The following is an 18,855-nucleotide window of genomic DNA, read 5'->3' as shown; positions in this document are numbered from 1 at the left end:
TTTTTGTTGCTTTACGCCCCAAAGGATTTGACGCTGTTGGGTGTTGCCATTATTATCCATCAGCCCAACTATGACGCTTGAATATAATACTGTTCCATTTTGTCTCCTTGTCCATTAGTGCTTCTGCATGTTTTGTAATCGTTTTGATGAACAGTCAATATAGAGATAAAGCTGACTTATTCTGTTAATATCTGTACTGTAGTCTATTTTTGTATAATTAGTATTTTAATTACCTTAATTGATTATATTATTTTTTATATTATTGTATATTTTATCTCTTATAAGTAATAGTATTTAAATAATTGCAGGGAAAGCGGTTAATAGTAATTCAAGTCACAATGACTTGACAAATTCTTGTTTTACCGTAAACGACTGAGTCAGCGCAGCTCAATTCCAGTGTAGTAATCCAGTACGTGATTTACCGGTTTTACGTCACCCCCCCCCCTCCCCCTCTTCCTCCTCCTCCATTCTTTTAACCTTCACGTTTATTTTGTGTAATTATTTCCAAAGTGGTCTAAGCTAGTATTAACAATTCGGTTATTTCCAACAAGCTGGGATTTGCATTTGATGTTTCATTTGCACCAACTAAATTTATAAAACTGAACATAATATTTTGATACTTTTAGATTTCTAGACACTAGATTTTAAGGATTTCTTCTTCAAAGTAAAATCTTGCCCACTTTGGTATAGATGCATAAACATTTGCATACCTGTGTCATTCATCAAGCTGAGCAAAATGTGTGCTGTGCCCCCAGTCAATCCCTCAATCAGTAGTGTGTCTTGTCACTTGGCATACAGTGTAGCTTTTAATGTGCTTGATATATGCTCACACAAAAAGCTTAGCTATTAGACCACAGACCAGTAATATTTTGTCCCTTTGAGATTTTTTTTTAACTCCCTGTATTTTTTGGTGGACATCAAACAATTTTATTATTTTGATCATTTGAGCATCAAGCTCTGCCCAAGAGCGTCATTACTGGTAAGTGTAATTTTGGGATTGGGCTATAGGGGCCTGGGTCAGTATAAGGCATAAAAAAAGTCACTGTAATTTCCATTTTTATAGATGAGATGAAATAGACTTGACTGTCAACTTCACATTTCTACACCAAAGTGGGTAAACCTTGTGCTATGCTACTGGACTAACAGCATCCTATGTAACCATGGAGCTGGGGCTCTCATCCCCACCACAACCTTATGAAATTCAAATGAGTGTCTAAAAATACATTTAATGATCGTTGCTGATCAAATAAAAAGCTGCATTTGCAGTAGAAGGCTAACAGTATCTGTTTTATCATCTAGACTTCCCTCATTTTAGGACTGAAAAGAGAACACATCTTGAATAGCTTTCTTTCCTGTTCTCAGGCCACGCATACATTAATACTATATAGATACCCACAGTCTGCCATATACAGCCCAACACATACAGTAAGTGAAATATGTTAACAGAAAATTAGAAACAAAAATACGCTGAATTTTATTATACAAAAGCTCTCACTAAATACAAAGCACATGGTTAATTATGTTACAGCGAGTAACATATGAATGTATCAGCAGCAGATCTACACATCTCATTCAGGTACTTTCTGGCATAGAAGACCAACAATCTTGGGTCGACCTCAGAGTAAAACTCTTCTCGTACCTTGCCGATTTCCCACAGTAGTCTGATGTTTCCCAAACGATGTTCTGTATACTCAATTATCTGGATGGTGGTTAAAAACTAATTTGTAAAAAATTCAGTAGGTGCAACTAGTTTGCTACCATGTAGCGGCACATGAGGAACAAATGCTAAGATTTGTGCTTCCAAAAGGGATTCTTTAAAGTAACTATTTTATTTAAATGCATTAGCAAAAAATGTGCCTTACCATGAATGAAAATCCAAACCTAGCAGATGGTGCAGTTCAATAAAACCATCTAAATAAAAAAAAATGGTTTCAGACTTAACTCTCTAACAATGAATTCTGAACTAATGCTAAATATGATGAATCACATTTTTTTATCTGTTAATACGAAGAAAAAAAAATGGTTGCCAACTGTCTATTGCTCAGTCCTTCTTGTATGAATTCTGTAATGTGTCAGGTATTAATAATACTGATTCTTCTCCATTGATCTCGCTTTCCACATCAGACTGCGACAATAGCCTTGCCGACGTTTTCTCCCTGCAGTATCCCCATAAAAGCAGTTGGCATCTTTTCAAAGCCTTTTGTGATGTGCTCCCGACACTGCAGTTTGCCCTGCAGATGCAGAATAAATAAAATCACAAAATGACAGATGCAGACAGATGGGCAACCTTACTAATTGAGATTAAATATTTACTAAAGACACACACAAAAAAAAAAATCTGATTTGGGATCCAGCATCATGATTAATTGTTTTTAGTCACTAACCTCTTTCAACCATCCTATCAGCCTCTTAAGGGACTCAGGGTGCTTGTGCTCCCACCTGCTCTGCATGAAGCCCTCCATCTTAAGCTGCTTGAAGATCATGGTCAGGTGGGGGTATGGGCCTAAGAGTGATGGTTGAAGAAAACAAAACTTCCAATGGTAGCACAAAGAAACAAAGTCTGTACATCTACAATCTACAGTTTGTACATTTCATCCACCATTTCAGTAACACAATGTCGCCCTCTAGTGAAAAAGACGCAAAATCATCTGAACATGTTTTTTTTGTTAGGGGTGAATAACCATTTCATTTTTTTCTTTTTAAAGCAGGTTTCAAGTTAAAGCAGAGAAATTCGCAGGAATATTGATATACACACCTGTTTGGGGTGTGGTGTCATTATATGTGGAAATAGCTCCACACACAGCTATTCTTCCAAAGTTCTTCATTTGCTGTATCGCAACGCTTGAAAAAGGGCCTCCCACCTCGAATGAAGAAGAAGTGTCGGTTAAACCGGTAAAAATAATAGCAATAATTAAGTTTTAAACATTTAGCCGACAGTGTTAAAGTAAGCTGGAAAACTTGATTGTCCACATTAGCCAAACAGAGAAAGGAGAGCATAAATAGGAAGTGCTCAAGGACACTTTACGGGCGTGGAGCTACACCACCATTGCTTACATTTTCAAAGAAACAGTCATATCCTTCTGGAGAAGCCTTTTTCAGTGCCTCCTCCAGGGAACCAACAGTCTTGTAGTTGAAGGCCTCATCGAAGCCCAGTTCTTTGAGGAAAGCCACCTTGGCATCAGACCCTGCTGAACCCACCACTTTACAGCCCTTGATCTTTGCAATCTGGCCCACCACGGAGCCCACTGCCCCGGCAGCAGCATTCACCAGCAGGGTCTCCCCCTTCTGGAGTCCCAAGACTTCTTCTATCCCGTACAGAGCTGTCAGTCTGGAGAGAACAAGAAAGAGTATATTCCATTAATTACAAAAACTAAAACTGTGAGGGTCTGTTTTTCCTCTTTTAGTTCCACAGAGCAGCCTCTTTGACCTTCATTATGTAAACTCTTTATAAATGCTTCCATGCCAAGCTAATCAGTGCTTATAAGAGGACTTTAACTCCCAAGCAGGACAAAACATCTGGAGCCTTAACGGTTTATTTTCTCAACAAAAAAAAAAAAAAAACGCAGCTGTTCTGCTGAGGATCTTTAAAATAGCTAAGAAACAACTCTCTCCCTTTAACTGGCCTCAAACATAAGCAGGGAAATGGCAATACCTTTTCCAGATAAGCAGTTATTGAACGCTTACTCAGGGAGGATAAGGTATTCTTTTTCTGCATAGTAGTTCACACATGGGAGTAGCCCAAGCCTACCTTCTACTTTTAGCTACCAAGCGGAGTTTCTTATCCCACTGCTATTTACATATAAAGCTGACTTCCTTTATCTTTCCTGTAAGATTTTATTTCTTGCCTTTTTAACTTATATTCGAATATGTAAATCAAAAGTAATTTGTACTGATGATTCAGCTCAGGCAGCTTCGTGTCCATCATGTTGTTGTAAAAGTTGGAAAAACAAGTCACAGTAAATTGTCTTAGAGGAAAAGTATTGCATTTTTACTTTTGAAAGCCTGGGTTGCCACAAATATCTCCTCTGCATTCTATTTCTACCTAGAAAGGCAACCTCTGTCTTACCCTGGCATGCCGATGCCACCCAGAGCCAGGGACAACGAGACGTCTTGCGGCCAGTCAGGCATGACTGGAATGAGGTCTGTCCCATCACAGACTGTGTGGGTTCTCCAGCCACAACGACCAACAACATGGCTTCCCGCAGGAAATGCTGGGTTATTACTTTGAATCACTCTACAAAACAAAAATAACACAAAAGCAGAAGAAAGAAGTCCTATGTCAATGAATATATCTCACCTGTTCCAACTTCTGTCCATGGCATCACTGAGCTCATTTAAAGTTGCTAACTAAACACCAGATTAAATTGAATATGAAAAAGTACCTTAAAAATTACAACTCTTCAGTTTTTTTTGATATACGTGTTGTGGTATCCTAGAGGACTGTATGATGTCAAACCATGTGGCAGATGAGTTTTATGCACTTCGCTTCACAACAGTGTAAAGATAATACACAACATGTGTTTAAAACAGATTATTTTGAGGTTGTTTGGAAAGTTTGGTCACGGAGTAATTTATTATGCATGTTTATCATAAAAGACATTCCCACTGAAACGGACTGAGCGTCTGAACACTTAGCCAAGAACATTTCAATTGTGCGCTTTTGCTTTCCAGTCACTGTGAATCAAAGGGTTCAGTAATTAATAGCAGGTGCAGAACTGGTTCTGTTTCAGTAAACATTGGGGCATGCACGGTACATACGCAGATTAGAGACATTCCTGTGTGTCTGTGTGTCTGTGTGTTTGTGTTCTTTACTTGGCCACTTGAGTTCCAATCATCACATCGCCTTCATTCATGCGAACCTTACTGAATGGCCTGGAGAGAAAAGCAGTGCATTGTATATGCATTTTTGGATTAATTAATTATTTATTAAAACAGAGTGTTAACAACAATTATACTTTAGAATGTTTTTTCAGATGCCCGGACCTGCTCTCCACTCACCTCATGTATGGGTCGACACTGAGAAACACTGCTTCCAAAAGCACCTCTGAAACAAAGAGAGACATCAGTGCAAAACAAGTGTACACTTGAACAGATGTTTTCCTCTTCTGTATGGGACTCAATCAAGTAAATACTGAGTCATTTAAAGTGCTTGGGGATTATTGTTTGAAAAAAGAAGAAGACAAAGAGTGTCTTCAAGCTTAAGCACAGAGAATAAAAGAGACAAAAATCATCTTACCCCCATCTTTGGGTGCAGAAAGCTCCTCCACCTTAAGCTCAAAGTCGCTGTCCTTCGGGAAGCCGTCAAAGTGCTTGGTAAGGATCCACGTCTTGGCTTGGACCATGATTATTTGTTCAGGGCAGCTGTGAGAGAGAAAAGCAGTTGTTTGAAATGAAACTGACCGTAACATTTGGTGCAGTGATCTCATTCCTGGCGTTGTGCAAAACACAAGACATGTTAGATGTACTACCCAGTTACTAATAAGTGAATTCAAGTAAAAGCTATAATAATTCTTTAAAAGCCTACTTGAATCATGATGAGAAAAACCAAAACTTCACAAAGACAATTGAACTCATAGGTGTGTGAAACTAACTTGTGGATATACTGTGGGTCAAACGTAATCACATTTTTTTCCTGCTTATTTAAAGAGCACAAAGTGAAGTAACATTAGATTGATGGCTAACGTTACACCTTAGATTGCAGTATCCTGGATGTGTACACAGAAGTTGGAATTTATTCACCTTCACCAAATATTCTTTAATGATAACGTGAACTTACAACTCAAGCACATCGATGAGTTGACATTTGCTTGGAATGATTTCTTTCCGGGAAAGATTTTGCTAATACAGTTGAAAGAAGACGGCAGGGAGTAGGCCTACATGTGTAACGTTAACGTTAGTACGTGATAGTATAACGTTAAAGTTACATATAACAACCAGTAAGATAACATTAGTTATTAACCATAGTTTGAAAAAGCAAACAGCATAAATGTACAAGCTCATAAGTGAGAAGTGAAGTGTCTGTTTTATGTTTGCTAATGCCCCCTCTCCTATATAAGCAGGCAATCTAGTTCGTTTGAGTATGTTATATTACATACAGCTCTATCAACGTTGTCCATATCACCTACCTATTGTCGTTCTCCACAAAGAAATAGCAAAAGTCGTGAACTCACTGAGGACAGAAGCAGGCAGCAACGGCGGCGGGTTGTTGAGTAAGTTAGGAGGAGAGAACGCGAGAAGGCAAGTGCCAGGCTTCAATCCTTAAATTTATTGGTTAATGGTTGGAATGGAAGGTAAACGCTGCCTCCAACGTATGACGTAGAACGTCACGTCGTTCCTGCGTGACGACGTGCCGTGAGTTTGGATGTTTAGCGCGCGGGATAATTGTCTAGGATGATATGCTAACCAAACGGAGTTCCTGAATTGAAAGTAAGTTAATGGAGTGATAATTGTTTTATACATTTTACTTTAGTCTGTCAGATAATATACGAAATACATTGCTTTTGACACAACTGTTTGTTGAAGTGACATGGTGGTTAACAAGCTCTCTATACCGTTAACTACTTTCAAGCTATGTTGCTGGCTAGTGAGTGTAACGTTAGCTACCGCAAGCCAAAATTAAGATAGCTATCGCTAACCTTTGTGACGAATCTGCATGCTAACGTTAATAATACGAGGGCGTAGCTTACCTTTACCAGATGACCAAAGCGAATATTTTTACTCGTTTCTGCCTAAGACTTCGGTAAAGTTAGACAGAAATTCTCAGTTATAATTAATATATCAGCATTCAAGGTAAAACTAAAACACCGACTACTATTTAACGTTAATGTTAGAAATGTAACGTTACAGAGAAGTTTTTCTTAGCAAGCGACTGCAGTAGCTAATTTAATGTTAGTCTGTAAAATAGCTAGCTAGCTAGCTATAGTACGTTGTTACTGTAACGTTGTTTGTGATAAAGAATAACTTAGCTAACGTTAGTGATGTTAAGTTGGAGTTGAAACTTTAAAGATAATATAATGTTATAGGCTATACGGTATATGAATTATACGGCTATTAACGTATACAATATAACCTCACTTAGCTTAACGTATTAACTGATTATTATCCATGCTGATTAAAATTTAAAAGTTATCAATACACAGTAAAATGTGCCAAAAGCTGGGTGAGCCTCGCCTTGTTTATCCAGCATAACTGTTAACTTCAAAGCTCAAATTGAAATTGGAAAATCAATTTTATCATGTTTGATAGCTTGCATTAAGAAAGTACAACCTACATCACAGTTTTCTTTAATGGTTTTCTTTTATTTATTTTTATATATATATATTAATATTAGTTTCCTGTAATGGTTTGTATACTACTTCCTGTAGTGTTTTGTGGCATAATCCATGGAGAAAGGAGTCACTGTTGAGCTGTCCTGACAAGAATTTTTGGACTACATCAGTGAAATTCAACAACCCTGCAATAAATCTTACCTTGATGAAGGTTATAATGTTCATATTTTGTTGAAGCTGTTTTGGAGAAGTGTTGATTCAACTCTGGTCAATTTGGAGGCAGTTTTTGTGGTGATGTTGAATTGCATGTGTTAGCCTATATTGCATATACTGACTGAATGGTGTTTTCTTAGATTTACTCTACCCTCACTGATATAAATTGGGTGGACAATATATTAGAAACACAAGGCAATTTAGCAGCACCACAAACTACTACTTCCAAAATGACCAGAAAACAGTCTCTTTTTGAGTGCCTGAATTATCCCTGATCCTGATATAAATCAGGACATCTCTTATTTTAAGAGATTATGATGAATATGCTTTGTATTATGTACTCTCACTCTCTTTGTATTGGTCTTCACCTAATCCTCCTCCACAATTCACATTGTGCTGACTACCACAATAACAAGGGGGCACAGAGTGCTGAACCACCATGTTAGACGGTAGCCAGTTTGTGGATGCCCTGGGCCGTCTAGGTTATCCTGGTGCATCATCATTGAAGGCCTCCGACTTCGACTGGCTGTTTGACTGTGCCCCGGAGAACCTTCACTTCTTGCGCTTTGTCTGTCGGACCCTTAACCAGAGCAATGTTCTCACTAAGGAGGAGGTACATGCTTTTCAGGAGCTGCGTAAGTCGGGCAAGCCATTTCTGGATGAAGCAGCCTTGGGCGAGCTCCTTAAAACCATTGGACCTTCAGATGGGAGCAGTGCAAACATCTTAGGGTCCTCTTCTTCATCTTCATCCGCTGTGTTTGCAGCTGAGGGAAATGTGGCCATAGAAGACTTGGAGGCAGAACTCCAGGCACTGCGTAAAGAGAAAGAGCTGAAGCAACATCGTTTTAACAGGTTACAGGTTGTGGCCACCTCTCGTGCAGATGTTGATCTACGACTTGGTGAAGAGCGGGAGAGCGCTGCATGTAAGCTAAAGGAGGCCAGTGCTTCCATTAGAGCTGAGAATGCAGACACCAACGCTCTATTACAAAACCTAACAGATGAGGTGAGAAAGCTTGCTTCGCACCTCCCAGTTCAGCAAGAGGCCAAGCAAAAAGGAAAAGGAGAACCTGTGGCCCCATCAAACCCTTCTGTCTCAAAAAGCCCCACTGTCCTCCTTTCTCAGTTGCCCTTGGATCCCTACCTGCACCAGGAGGAGCTCAACACTAAAACACTAGCTGCCTTTACTCAGAAGCATTTCTTCCAGGGCATTGCAGACATTGTTGAGTCTTCTTGCTCTGAGCGCTTCCAGGTCCTTGACCTCAGTTCTTGTGAAGATGGAGAGGATGAAGAGAACAAGCACCAGGGGAGAGAGAGGGAGGCGCGAATGGTGGAGCACAGGAGGACAGAGATGGCCAGACTTCAGTGGTCTTATATTGTGGCCCAGCACCAACTGATGCAGGCCATGGCAGAGGAGAAGAGTGTCAAGGCTGGACTAGACTGGCTCTCTGAGAAGTCCTCTCATACCAAGGTAAATCAGACATATTGCATGTTTTATTATTTCATGCAAACTGTATCACAGTTCTCATAGTGTTTTCAGTTATTACTGTTTATGCTTAAGCTCTACTTCATATCTATCTCTTCATTCTACCAGAGCATATGCATGTCGTCCTCACTGCATGTCCGTGAAGTTGTCTCCAGGAAGGAGTTGCAGGCGGTGGAGGCTGAGCTGGAGGCTCTGCTCCATGGACCAGTACCTGCTGCCCTCAGAGAGTCAGCCCGGTTGCTTAATGTGCCGGTAGTGAGGGGAGACCTGGCTTTGCAAGTAGCACGGCAGGACTACTACACCTCCAGACAGAATCAGGTTAGTTGGTGATCTCACCCATTTCACCCTTAGTTTTTCAGCAGGGATCAGGTTTAGCCATCAATCAGCTTTGCTTAAGCTACTTAGAATTAAAATGTCTTGCTCCAAAACATTTTAATGAGATACGAGGTGCTTGAAAACATAATACTGTTAAAAGTGACCTTTTTACTAATTGGATCTAGCAAACTAAGAATTAATGACTAATAAAAGTCATAGTTGGATCCCTGTGTCAAACATCAGCCTTATGCATTGTAGAATGAAATAAAGCCAACAGCCATAGTAAAAGGAAATGTAAATTTTCCCTCCTAGGTACGAGACTACCTACTCCGCCAGAAGGCTTCCTTTGAGCTGGTACTCCTGGGTCAGGAGATGGAGTTGAGGAGGTGGAGGACTTGTTTTAAGCAGCTGGAAGAAGTAAATAGCAGACTGGTAAAAGAAGGTGAAACGGCAACCCTTAGAATTGAGTCCCTGGCACACCCTGACCTGGCCATCAACCCCAGACCTAACCCTATCATCAGCTGCAAAGATGCAGCCTTCAGCAGGTAAGAAGACTCAAGCTGTATGTGCTGTAGACCTGTTTCAGAGCTAAAACCGTTAAGAGCATTTAAAAAAAAAAAAAAAAATGTGTTTATCGTCAATGTCAACTTTTTTATCTATACTAGTATACCTTTATTGAATTCTAATAATTTATTGTCCTCGTCTTTACGGATAAGGCCTTAGAATATTTGCAGACCTAAACCAGGATTATTCACTTACCTCCTCTTTCCTCAGGCTGCTCCAGATCCTTGACCATGATTCAGACCATGGTCGATCAGAGCCTTTTCGGACATACGAAGCATTGAACCACGCTGCTCGTGACCTTGCGGGCAACCTTCAGGTGACCCGAGATGCTCTAGCTGGTGCTGGCCGTGAGCAGTACTACACAGCTGCTCGTCTTTTTGGCGACTGTGAGGCGCTCCACAGGGCAATGTACTCAGAGCTCCAGCAGCTGGTCTTAGGGCCGCAGGTACGTCCAACGGCCATCACTGACCAGGAGCTGCTCTGCCCTAATGCACAGGTGGGTTTGTTTCCTTTTCTTTTCTGCACAGTCATCTTGGTCAACTATGCAGAGTGCATTTCAGAAGCAATCCTTAATGTGAGTCAGTTGAGTTTTAAATTACTAGTCATCACTATTGGTGAGGGATGCTGGTAGCACAATATGTTTTTTCTTTTGCACAGTTTTCTCATATTTCACAATGTCAAGTACTTTAATAAGAAGACACGGGTACAAAAGCACTGCATGACTAATGGTTCTCAGGAGGAACTGTTTTGCTGCATGACACAAGCTTTAGTTTCAGGAACAGTGTTGTATTGTACTTTTATATTGGCACATTATGTCTGTTGTTTGAGATGTTAACGAAGTATTTGCAAGTAAGTTAATTAATTACTTTTTTTAATTACTTTATTTGCATAACTAGTTATGTTTTATTGATTAATATGTGAGTGTTCACTTAGCCTGTTGCTTTTTTTCTTAGTTAATTTCTCATTGCTCTTCCTTTGTCTGTACAGGAGCTGACGGTGAAGCTTCTGGGAGCAGAGTCTCAGCTGCAGAGTTTGCAGCTTGTAATGCAAGATATCATGGGGGAAGTTAAAGCCAAGCGTTCTCAGCTGGAGCGCAATGCCCTCCTCAGGCGAGAGAAGGAGTTGTACATCTACTTCCACTTGGATGCCCGGCTGCTGCAGAAAGTAGTGGAAGATCTTGAGGGCAAAATGGCTGCGAAGAGAGGGCAGCAGTAAAGCTTGCCACAATGAATAAGGAGTGCCAGCTCAACTTCAATGTTGAGTTTCTGTGCTAAGGGAGTCAACCGATGTTATAAAGCTTGAAGATATCTTATAAGTACACTATGCTTTCAGTGGACGAGGTTTACTAAGAAAGCCCTGCTTGTGAACCTACTCCAAATCTGCACCTTCACTTGGTTTATGCATGAGACGGGGTTCAATCCTTTGATTCTTTTATCTTTGGGACAACACCCAACTTGGGAAAAAGTTTGATTGCATATGGAGCAGCACTGCCTATATGATTGGGATTAATTTGAGTGTGTTTTATTTTAAACAATTTTTAAATAAACTAATCAGGTTATTTAGTGTCTTGTGTTGTTCTAAATGTCCTTGTTTTCTTTTTGTCATCAGATAAATAAAGGAAAATGTTCTGTTTTATGGAGGTTTAGTTGTGCATTTTCTTTTTAAATTTAAGATTATTGAAGTGTATATCTGGAGGGTTAGATGTGTTTTTAAGATGCCAGTTTAAACCAGGTATGTATGTAACTGACCTTACTCTTCCCCTTTTGTTCTGTTTAGACCATTGGCAGTTGAAGAGTCAGATATCCCCAGGTAGAGTGAAAGAGTAGCAGTCATTCTAACAGGGAGGAGATGGAGCAGTCTAGCAGCAGGTCGTACTCAGGGCCTCTGTCCCAGGCGGCACAGAAGATCCTGGTTGTTCTGCGGGCCCAGAGTGAACATGTAGCCAGACGCAACCACAACTACTCCTACAATCGCAGGCAAAGTCAGTCAGAGCACAAGCATAGAATATCTTGTATGCAGTATATTATGACAAGTGAAGCCACTAGTGAACTGGTTTCTTGATTGATGTAGATACACTTTCTGTTTCCCAGTTTTAGCCTCTGTGATGAATATTTTCTCCTCAAATTCTGTTTTGCATTGTTGAAACTAGTAGAAAATGGTATTGTAGCTCAGTAACATTTTGAATGATTGTAAAATATTTTAGCAAATCTTGCTCTAGAATACTATATGTAGAAGTTATGGAGTTCAGTAATACAACAAAAAGCCTGTGATTAAGCATACCTACTTTATAAATCACAATGGCATACAGTATTGCTTGACAAAACCCACATTTGCTTTAATTATCAAGCTTGGTTTCAACAGCATTAAATCCTGTGTTTTAGTTTAAAACGAGACATGATCTAATTGACAGGTCAGACTGGTTTCTATATTTTTTCTGCTCATTTAGGCATTGTATAAGTTACTTAATATATTTAGTTCCCAGAGAGTTTGTTTTCTCCTTTTGTTGTGCGTGTGTGTAGTAGAGGAGCAGTATAATTGCAGCCAGAGGGGGCCGTGGGCTCAGAGCAGCTGGACCTTGAGTCAGCAAGAGAACAAAGAGAGAGACACAGACCGGTACGTCGGATGAAGTAAAGACTAACCGCATACATAAAAACTTACATTTATCTTTAGTTAGAATATCTATTTTATTAATATCTTATTTCTGCTGTATTATTTAAAAAAAACATTTATTATTAACCTGAGCAGATTGGTGCAGAAGCCTCTTGGCCAACACAATTGCACAGTAATTTCTAGCCATTGTGCATTATATTAGTATAGACATGGGGGGGAAAAAGGACATCACACTGGAATTTAAACCATTTTATGGGTTGGACTGTTCTGTAATAGACAATAAATGTTTATTACGGTTATATGAGACCTGATTTTATATATTGGTGCAATAATATATTCTAATCTCTAATGTAGTTAATGCAACTGTAAAACAGAAAAAGTAAAAGAAATTCTTGTTATGGTCCAGGCCCCAGGTGCCCTCCGTTTCCACTTCTTACAATGACGCCTCCAACCAGTGGCAGAGCTCTCAGACCTCAGCCTGCTATCAGTACTCACAGACACCAGACTGCTCCCTGTCATCCCAGGCCGCCTCCTGCTGGGATTCCTCACGTCAAAGGCAGACGTCTCAGACTGAAGCCTATTATCAGACCTCACAGGTTTATTCCCACAGAAAGTACTCCGAACCCCCTGCTTGCCAGTCCAGTCAGGCTCTGTCATTCACTCAGCATGAGGAGACGGCAGCATCTCTCTCCAATAGAGACAGATACACCCTGTCCCTCCCAATACCAAAGAGACTTTATGAACATCAAGCTACACCATGGAGAAGGTTAGTAGCGAGGAAAATGGGTTTAGTATTTTATTTGTTTTTATCAAAGTGTTAATGTATGTGCACATGCTTGAGAGTATTTCATATATTCCGAAGTTTTCAGGGGTCAAGAGAATATTTTGTTGCTTTGACATTTCCCCTTTTAAAGGAACACGCCGACTTATTGGGAATTTAGCTTATTCACCATAACCCCCAGAGTTAGACAAGTCAATACATACCCTTCTCATCTCCATGCGTGCTGTAATGCTGTCTGACGGCTCCAGCGGCATCAGGCCAGCACAGAACATGCAGGTGAATGGTTCCAGTAATCCTACTGCTCCGAATAAGTGACAAAATAACGCCAACACGTTCCTATTTACATGTTGTGATTTATAGAGTCACAGCGTGTACAAAAAACAACGTAACATGAGACACAGCCGTCTTCTAACTGTAAACTAACCGGAAGAATATAGTACTTGGGCGGAGTGATATGCTCGCAGCAAGCCTGTCTGAGAATATAGTTCCCGGTTTGTTTACTGTTAGAAGACGGCTGTGTCTCATGTTACGTTGTTTTTTGTACACGCTGTGACTATACAAATCACAACATGTAAATAGGAACATGTTGGCGTTATTTTGTCACTTTTGTCACAATTGGGAGCAGTAGGCTAGTTGGAACCAGTTACCTGCAGGATCTGTGCTAGGCTAAGCTAATGCTGGAACCGTCAGACAGCGTTACAGCACGCACGGAGATGAGAAGGGTATGTATCGACTTGTCTTACTCTGGGGGTTACAGTGAATAAGCTAAATTCCCAATAAGTCGGCGTGTTCCTTTAAGTAAATATATAACTTTGGGTAACATAAATGAAAGTAGTCTGAAGTTTAGCATGTATTAATGATCTGTTGCTCGTTTAGTGAGTGAAAAGCATGCATTATAAATTCAGCATACTCTGTCTTCTACTTTCATAGCTCCACTGAAGAAATCAGTCCACCTTTCATCCACAATCTTTCTCCGGACAAGAAGGATCATGATACGGCTTTGTTCCCCCCAACCAATTACGCTAATACCCATAAAGCTGAACCTGCTTTGGCTTGTCACCAAGTTTCTTCCTGCCTTAAAATAAGTGAAGAGACCGATAATGACACACCAGGTGCACAGAAAGAAAACAGAAATGCAGAGTGCTGGCATATCCCCAGGAAGAAGCTAGACCGCGCTGTAGGTTCGGAAAGCCAAGCAAAGTGGAAGCTACTTCTATCCAACTCCACTAAAGAGGTCATCAGTGGAGAAGAAGATGGGGGCATACTATATCACCAGTCAGAGGAAGGGGTTCAGCAAATAGTGGATTCCGAAAATAAGCAGGCAGGTATGGCACAAATGTCAGACGAAGGACATGAAATGCAGGATGGAGTAACGTGTCAAGAGACAAGACATTGGGATGCACCCTTGCCAAATGAGAAAGGATCAGCCAATGAAATGCAAAGATTTATATTCTTGGGAACCAATGACAACACTAGTTTAGAGAGAAATTTGAATTTGGTATTAACAAGTAAAATGGACAAAAGCTTCAGTTGTTATTCTGAGGATGCAAAGTCTGGGCAGAAAGAACATAATGACTTTGATTACATAGTTAATACACATGAAATCAAAGTTGAACATTCATCTAGCATTGAGGATAAAGAGATGTCAGTGGGATGTCTTCTAGGCACTCCAAAAAAGATCTTGGTATCTTCAGAAAGGGGAGATCACACGTGGGGCCACTGCCGAGCTGAAAGCCCTCGGGATGTGAGTCAGACTGTGACTGAAACAGCAGAGAAGGACAACACAGAAAACCCGCTGGTGCAGTGTGAGGCCACCAAATTATTCCTGGGTGACACCACTGCTGATAACCTGGAGAGAACCACAGAGGAAGGAATAGAAGTAATGGAGGTCGGTCTGGAAGTACAGAGAGAGAGCAGTGCAGGCATTGATTCAAGCAGTGAAGATAAAATTGAGGCCGAGCAGCACCATTGTTCTGATGTCCAAATAAGAGAAAGCCAGTGTGAGACAGATTATAGAGGGGTCAATGAGTTACCTGGAGGAGACATTGAGCCAGGAGAGAGGGGGGAAGACAGAAATGAGTATGTGATGCCACCTGTGGACAGCGAAAATGGGAGTACATCTACAGGTAGGTGCATGATTGGTGATGCTGTTTTATCTTAGTTTCTATGAAGTGATTCTTATAAATGTATCTCAAGTATTTATATTCCATTTGTCTGGGTCACCGTCATTAGTTTCCAAGTTGTTATAAAATGAAATACTGTTGTGCCAGAGAGTAGTTGATGGGGCTGAGATGGTAGAAATGAGTCTACTTTTAGAGTATTTCAGAAAATAGTAAAAACAACAAAGAAGTATAATGAATGTCACATTTTTACCACTGTGATGAATTTGTGACTAATGTGTAGTTCAACTAATTAACACTAGAGTGTGCTAGAATACTTTTCTATGTAAGAGCAAAAAACTGCAGGAGTAAATGCTCTCCAATAAACTAGGACTTTTTGTCGTCAACTAGGCACACTAAGAACCCACTAAGCCATTGGGTCTCTTTAAACATCCCAAGGAGTATTATTGCTACCTATTCAAAGGGGAGAGAGACTCAAAGAATGACTAAAATGCTTTGGCTAAAATTGTCAAAGTCGAAATATTAGGGCTGCATTATTTCCTAGAGAAGCAAATTAATTAATGGAACCAGCATACTACAGCATTAAAGTCTATAAAGGTACACTTCAAATCAAGTGCTATAATTCTCGGTTCAGTTCTCGGACTCAAATTAAAATTGTGGGGACCAGTTACTAGCCTAGACAAAACAGTACTGGGGGTGTTAAGCATTTGAAGTTTTGTCAGACTTTTGCCAGTGGCTTTCAGCCATCTTTCTTTCATCGGATTGGCGATGACCGAGCAGTGTTGAGGACACTCAGAACTGACGAGAGATGTTGTGTGCCAGCTTACATTACAGCTGCAGGAAGGTGGCTTGAGCCTCAGCTGCTGAGACAATGCTGAGTCAACTCCCACACGCATACACATCTACAAACACACACTCAACAACACACGCAAACAAGTGTCGTAACAAAAAAATGTCAGTTTGATCTTAGCCAGGATATATAGTGTTGACCTTGTCCTGTCACACACTGCTGAGGTCTCACTCACGCACTGTGTAAGCGCCCATAGATGCTTAGTCCAACCCATACTTACATAACAGAGCGGGGTCATTGATCGGTCTGAAAAGTGATGATCTGATAGAAATGCTCTTACCTCCTCCCCTAGAGGACTCGGGTAGAGAAGATTGTTCTACACCACCGTTGTCCCAGAAGTGTAGGGCAAAAAGGTTGGAGTTCAGAGCTCCCTGTCTCCTTGGGAACCACCAGCACCATGGCAATGTACAAGTGAGTCTCCATAGGGCCAGTTTGTAATATTACCAATACTGTATTACATGACAGCTACACACATGTAAATGGATGGACATGAGGTGAAGATCTTGAGTGAAATTCAAATTTTTATAGTTTTGTCCTTTAAACAAAGTCACCTTTGCTTAGACACTTTAATTTGTCGAAAAAAAGTTTCCCTCACTTGCTAAGAGTTGTTTAATGGTCTTTTTATTCCAAAATACTTATTTTTCCCTGTTGTCATCTGTCTCCCACGCTGTAATCCCTGTAAGCAGAGGCAACAGTGTGTACAGCAGCAACACAACAAAAAGTCCTGAAATTTAAAAAGCTGCTTTCAAAGGGATTAGGTGTGAAACGTGGGTGCTGTCGGCAGTATTGCAGCAAGCTGACAAGTGATAGCTCCCCAATGGGTTGTAATGCCAAAAAAATAAAATAAACCTAACAAAGTAGTCCACGTTATATATTGGCAGAAAAGGAGAGAGCAGCAAAGAGGAACAACTATAAAGGGAGGAAGGTGGAGAGATGGAAGGATGATGTGGGATAGTGATGAAGAAGGATGTAGTGAGAGAATTGAAGGGGAGAAAAGTGGGAGAGGCTGAAAGATGGAAGAGAAGAAGAGAGTTAGAAAGAGATCTTCACTGTATTGCTACAATAAGCAGGAAACATCAATCCATTCTCTCTTTCTCTCCCCTCATTCACTCTCTCACACTCTCCTCCACCCAGTACTGGGCTTTGGGCCATGGCCTGCCTCGGTTTTCTATCTATATCCTATAGCACAGCACCCTTGGGGGGTTCATGACTTTGTCAGCAGGAGAAAAGGGTTGTGTTTACAGCAAAATGAGGAAGACTCTCCTCTGGGAGCTGAATCACAGGAATTCCTACATGCCGAGGCCCACTGCAGTGCTGACATACAGAATTGTGTGCATTCATTAACTCACACATTGTCTTAAAAAATCCTCAGAATACCTAAATTCACATCTCTTACCTAGATTTCAAATAACACGTGCACACGTCAGATCTTTTGCATAAATAGAGATGGGAGTTCAGGGTATGAATAATGGAGATGTTTTTAAGATGCTGGGAAGGTTACAGGGGGGTGAGGGTATACTTTTGGGAGATGGGACTCAAATTTCTGTACTTTTGTTTCTCACCTTTTTTCTCATCCTCCCACTTCTCCACTGGCCTCTATGGGATCATAACATTTCTGTTTTGTGTTAATACCGTATCTTACATTTTGGTAATTGAAATGCTTTTTCAATCAGATCAAGTCATATTTATTATTTATTTTAATCTCCATCACTTGCACCCATCCATCACAGGACTTAACATACATTATGATGATTATGTATTACATTACATACAAATACAGCAGATATACTTCATACATTCATATATATGTCCTACACATGTAATCTGTCACGTTAGTTCATTGAACCCTTTCAAATCTAATCGGATAGAGTAAAAGATTCATCGTCATCCAGCCAAAACAAGCTTTTTTCCCTCTTCATGAAAAATAAATAAGTGCGATCGAGTGTGAGTGACACTACTTCAGGCAGACGGTCAGACAAACAGTGTCTTGACTGTCTGTGTTTTTGTCTGGGAATACAGCACCTGCGTCTGATTGGGAGCTGCAGTCCTCTTATTACATCCTTCCCTTTTCTTTTTTCCTGCTTGCTCGGCTTCCCATTTTGTTTAATTTGTCTTGCTTAGCCACCTGCTTACCTGTTTACTTTCTCAGCTTTCATTCTCTTTCACATGTTTCATATTATCCAACTCTAAACATGAATAATTAGATAAGGCATGCATTGTTCTCTGTGATAATTATGTGCAACTAGAACATTTGATGTGATTCTGCTGACTTTTCTAAACAGATTTGCTGTTGTGTATTGATTTTCTATGGAACAAAACTAACACAGACAGTGAGAACAATTGTGTTTATAAGTCTTCTGATGTTGCAAAATAATTGCTTCTAAATCTATTCTTGCCTCTCCTGTTCTCTCTGTTCCCCTTGTCCCTGTCTGACTGCATACTGTTCACCTGGTGTATAGACTGCTAATGGAAATGTCAGAGGGATCAGCTCAACCAAGATACTGGCCTCAACATGCAGTTTTGCTGCAGAACAAAACTCCTCCTCAGCACAAGACTTGATCTCAACTACCACAAAACCGAGCAAAAAACTGGGAAACAGCCACCTACCTACATCTGAAACTCATTCATGTCATCCTCCCCTGATCCCCTCC

At 40.4% G+C, this 18,855-nt stretch overlaps 2 protein-coding genes across 9 annotated transcripts; one reads left to right on the top strand and one right to left on the bottom strand.

Annotated features, from left to right (window-relative positions):
- Nucleotides 1-1,450: 1,450 nt before the first annotated feature.
- LOC114546224 (prostaglandin reductase 1) lies at nt 1,451-6,305 on the bottom strand. Of its 2 annotated transcripts, none has more exons than XM_028564918.1 (9): nt 6,171-6,305; nt 5,237-5,361; nt 4,999-5,044; nt 4,813-4,872; nt 4,067-4,234; nt 3,055-3,328; nt 2,756-2,861; nt 2,385-2,503; nt 1,451-2,231 (listed from the first exon to the last, which is right to left on the bottom strand). In XM_028564918.1, exons 2-9 carry the CDS (start codon nt 5,340-5,342, stop codon nt 2,121-2,123), a joined length of 990 nt encoding a protein of 329 aa, XP_028420719.1. In that variant the 5' UTR covers nt 5,343-5,361; nt 6,171-6,305; the 3' UTR covers nt 1,451-2,120. The 2 variants fall into 2 exon arrangements, with proteins under 2 accessions (XP_028420719.1, XP_028420718.1); XM_028564917.1 differs by having other exon boundaries at nt 6,126-6,304.
- haus3 (HAUS augmin-like complex, subunit 3) lies at nt 6,151-18,751 on the top strand. Of its 7 annotated transcripts, XM_028564916.1 has the most exons (7): nt 6,268-6,426; nt 7,898-8,949; nt 9,073-9,282; nt 9,592-9,824; nt 10,054-10,288; nt 10,371-10,417; nt 10,831-10,918. In XM_028564916.1, exons 2-7 carry the CDS (start codon nt 7,921-7,923, stop codon nt 10,835-10,837), a joined length of 1,761 nt encoding a protein of 586 aa, XP_028420717.1. In that variant the 5' UTR covers nt 6,268-6,426; nt 7,898-7,920; the 3' UTR covers nt 10,838-10,918. The 7 variants fall into 7 exon arrangements, with proteins under 7 accessions (XP_028420716.1, XP_028420715.1, XP_028420712.1 ...); XM_028564915.1 differs by lacking the exons at nt 7,898-8,949; nt 9,073-9,282; nt 9,592-9,824; ... (1 more) ...; nt 10,371-10,417; nt 10,831-10,918 and adding exons at nt 11,620-11,824; nt 12,363-12,456; nt 12,860-13,219; nt 14,165-15,360; nt 18,664-18,751 and having other exon boundaries at nt 6,151-6,426; XM_028564914.1 differs by lacking the exons at nt 7,898-8,949; nt 9,073-9,282; nt 9,592-9,824; ... (1 more) ...; nt 10,371-10,417; nt 10,831-10,918 and adding exons at nt 11,620-11,824; nt 12,363-12,456; nt 12,860-13,219; nt 14,165-15,360; nt 16,499-16,591 and having other exon boundaries at nt 6,151-6,426.
- Nucleotides 18,752-18,855: the final 104 nt, after the last annotated feature.

This window comes from Perca flavescens, chromosome 19, assembly GCF_004354835.1.
Source record: "Perca flavescens isolate YP-PL-M2 chromosome 19, PFLA_1.0, whole genome shotgun sequence".
Lineage (NCBI taxonomy): Eukaryota > Metazoa > Chordata > Actinopteri > Perciformes > Percidae > Perca > Perca flavescens.
The sequence above is the reverse complement of the archived record's forward strand: the minus strand, read 5'-3'. Positions and strand labels throughout refer to the sequence as shown.